This window comes from Symsagittifera roscoffensis, chromosome 5 (genome assembly GCF_963678635.1).
Source record: "Symsagittifera roscoffensis chromosome 5, txSymRosc1.1, whole genome shotgun sequence".
Taxonomy (NCBI): domain Eukaryota; kingdom Metazoa; phylum Xenacoelomorpha; order Acoela; family Convolutidae; genus Symsagittifera; species Symsagittifera roscoffensis.
Genome location: NC_087066.1, coordinates 67,996,353 through 67,999,754, shown reverse-complemented (window position 1 = coordinate 67,999,754; position 3,402 = coordinate 67,996,353). Strand labels below are relative to the sequence as shown.

The window sequence follows — 3,402 nt, the reverse complement described above, 5'->3', positions numbered from 1 at the left end:
CACCCTGACAGCACGCCACAATTAGACTGAGAAACTTAACTTGATTACTTTATTTAATACCTTTGAAAAAAAAATTGAAAAAATCAGAAAAACTCCAGATCACGAAAACAAGAAAGGATTGATTCAGCAGTCATACTTGAACGCCAGATTTGCAACCTCTGAGTGTACCCTGACAGCACGCTACAATGGGACTGAGAAATTTAAGTTCGGTCATTTTATTTTATAACTTGAAAAAAAACTGAAAAAATAAAAAAAAAACGCCATATCTTGAAAACCACATAAAATTGAGCAATCATACTTGGACGCCAGATATGCAATCCTAAGCGTATCCTGACAGCACCCCACTATAGGGTTGAGCAACTTCGGTTATTTTATATCTGAGTTTTTGTTTTGAAAAAAAATGAACAAAACGTAAAAAACGCCATATCTCGAAAACCAAAAGGATCAGAGCCGTCATACTTGGACGTCAGATATGCAACTTCTGAGTCTACACTGACAGCACCCACTATCAGGTTGAGAAATAATATTTAACCAATCAATGTTGATACAAAAATTGGATAGTTTTACGTTCCGAATATAGGAACAATATGGAGTTAAAGCATTCGCCCTACAACAGATTTTAAAAGGCCGACTTGAGTAAACATTCCTTCCTTTTCATCGTTTTGATTTTTTAACAGACCAACTTAGGGACTTCTTAAACATGTGCAAAGTGAAATTTCTTAAGTATTACAAAATACGATATAGCTTAAAAAATAATATGTTGAAAAAGCTTAAGCATGTCAACATAGGGACTTCTTGAACATGTGCCAGTTGAAACGCCAATTTAAATAATGTATAGATTACGGGAAAACCTTAAATTTTGATGACCAATACTTATTCTATGAAAGGGATTCGAGATTCTCAACTAAGTATTTGCAGAGTCGGAATTTAAAAAAAAAGTTAAAACAATGAATTTTAAATATCAGTTCAATAATTTTAAAAAATCTTTTCTAAATAATTTCAATTACACCAATAATTTATCGGCCTGTTTCAATTAAGTCCGTTCAAGGACTGTTATTCAACATCCTAGCTTTATTGCTGTATTGAATCTGTTATATCTTTCAACAGTTTCAAAACACCGCCTACTAGATAGAGGCTTCCAGTAACCAACACACAGATCTCGGTATCCGTGGAAATAATTCTAAGCAAGTTAAAAGCATCGTCAATGTTTTCATGAACCGATACTTCTGATGTGTTGTTAGTCTCCTTCCAAATCGCCATATTTCGACGGCATCTATCTGTTTCCATAGATACCACTGATCTAGCATTATAAGTTGCCGAATTGTCGAAGTCCAAGCCGAGTCTTAATCTCGGTGGCGTGAAAACCACGTAATCAAAGGAGACCTCGTTGCTGATAATTCTAAGAAAATTTTCGTCATTTCTGTCACTCGTAAAAGTGCAGACTAAAACTTTCTTTGCGCTTTGCTGATGTTCGATCTCAAATTTTGTCCTGAACCAATTTAGACATAGTTTCAAACTTTCAGCTGTATGAGCACCATCTAAATAAAATGTCAGATTGTCATCGATTTTCACTGTTTCACAGCGCCCAGGCCATCTCACATTCTTTAAGCCTTGTGTTACTTTAACAGGATTTAACTTTTCAAAACCCATTTGCTCCGCCCATACATTACTGAGTTCAACAGCCAACGATGCATTTGTTTTCTGATGAAAACCATCCAAACCCAACTCTACGCTTTCCAGTTTTATATTCATTTCGACAGTTTGCAATCGAACACCCTTTTCCTCAGCGCACTCTTTCAATTTACTCAGTGCCCCAGGAATTGGTTGCTCTAAAGTAAGCGCAGGAACACCTGGCTTGAAAATGCCTGCTTTATTCCAAGCTATTTCCTCAATGCTGTATCCCAGTATTCTTTGGTGATCAAAATCTAGAGTTGTTACTCCACATACAACGGGATTCCTGACAATATTCGTTGAATCAAAAGTGCCACCCAGGCCAACTTCTAAGACTGCGACATCAACTTTTTCGTCAATGAAAACTTTAAAAGCTACAATATTCAGTAAAAAGACATAAGGCGGCATATCGAATTCATCACTTCTCATCGGCCAGAGCTTGTTATAAATTTCATGTAAGCACTCGGCAAATTGCTTCTGTGAAATAGGCCTCCCGTTGATTCTTACACGTTCTACAATATCAATCAAATGAGGAGAACTTAAAAATCCAGTTTTGAACCCTGAATTCCTAAGAACACTTTCCGTAAATGCGCATACTGAGCCTTTTCCTTTTGTTCCGCTAACGTGTATAACATTGAGTTTGCTCAAATCGTCTTGCGTTATGCCAAGTCTGTCTAAATGTAGCGCAAATGTATCCATCCTTTTTTGAGCAACGCTAGAACCTACAGCCATTTTTGAGCTCGGTTGCAGTGAGTTCAAAATATTGACTGCTTTTATGTACTCCTCGCATGTCATTTTTGCTAATGGATATCTTCTAAGTTTAAATTTCCTAATTTGGATGTAGGATGAGCGCTTCCTGAAAGCAAACGACGAAGTTTTCAGCCACCGATTCAAAAAGTTCAACAACTCATTTTTTTCACCATTCATCTGGAAAAAATGCATAAAAATAAGAGCAATGATTTGAGGAAAAATTTACGAGTGTTAATTTTATAGTTATATACAACCGCTATGATCCGAAAGTGACAAGAGGAACGTTTGACACGAATAATCTGGATAACAGGACAAACGACAGCAAAGTTTTATTGAAGAAGGTCAACCTAGAAGTACGGAAACTTTTTTTTCCACAATTATTAGTTATAAACACTCAAGTCAAAACAAGTCAAGTTTTTATGACCATTAGGCAGTGCCTCTTGTGGTCATTTCAAATGTTTTTTTTCCTATCTCCGTTCGAATTCGTACATGTCAATTCCAATCGCTTTCCAATGTTTGTCCAGTTTCCACTTGAATTCGTCGATGGTCTTGCTTTGCACTGTTTCCTGTGGCAGATTGTTCCAGTCGAGAGGTGCTCTTATCGTGAAGAAATTTTTTCGCATTTCTAGATTTGCTTTACGTACTAGTACTTTACATGCGTTACCTCTAGAATCCCTATCATTCCGCTCGAATAGTCCCGCAGTGGCATTCCTATCATAAAAACCATAGCAGATTTCAAAATGAAATCTCAAACGAATGATTTCAAAAATAATCTTGACAATTTGAAAAAAAAACTGGAATCCATTAAATCGAAACGAACAATTGAAAGGGAATATAGCACGAGCTGATCGAAAGAGGCACAAAATCTTCTATATGATCAGTACTAATTGAGCTTGAACTATATAGAATATGAAACAGCGAGAAAGCGACAAAAACCAGCTCTATACATACTAAAAATTGAACCAGCAAATGGAAAGCAAA

The 3,402-nt window shown here is 36.3% G+C and overlaps 1 protein-coding gene across 1 annotated transcript; it reads right to left on the bottom strand.

Annotated features, from left to right (window-relative positions):
• Positions 1-926: 926 nt before the first annotated feature.
• LOC134846004 (folylpolyglutamate synthase, mitochondrial-like) lies at positions 927-2,594 on the bottom strand. Its single transcript, XM_063863168.1, has one exon. The coding sequence runs from the start codon at positions 2,464-2,466 to the stop codon at positions 1,072-1,074; it is 1,395 nt and encodes a 464-aa protein (XP_063719238.1). The 5' UTR covers positions 2,467-2,594; the 3' UTR covers positions 927-1,071.
• Positions 2,595-3,402: the final 808 nt, after the last annotated feature.

Excerpts from the sequence above, each read along its gene's own strand:
- LOC134846004 (XM_063863168.1), bottom strand. The coding sequence starts at position 2,466 with ATGACATGCGAGGAGTACATAAAAGCAGTCAATATTTTGAACTCACTG.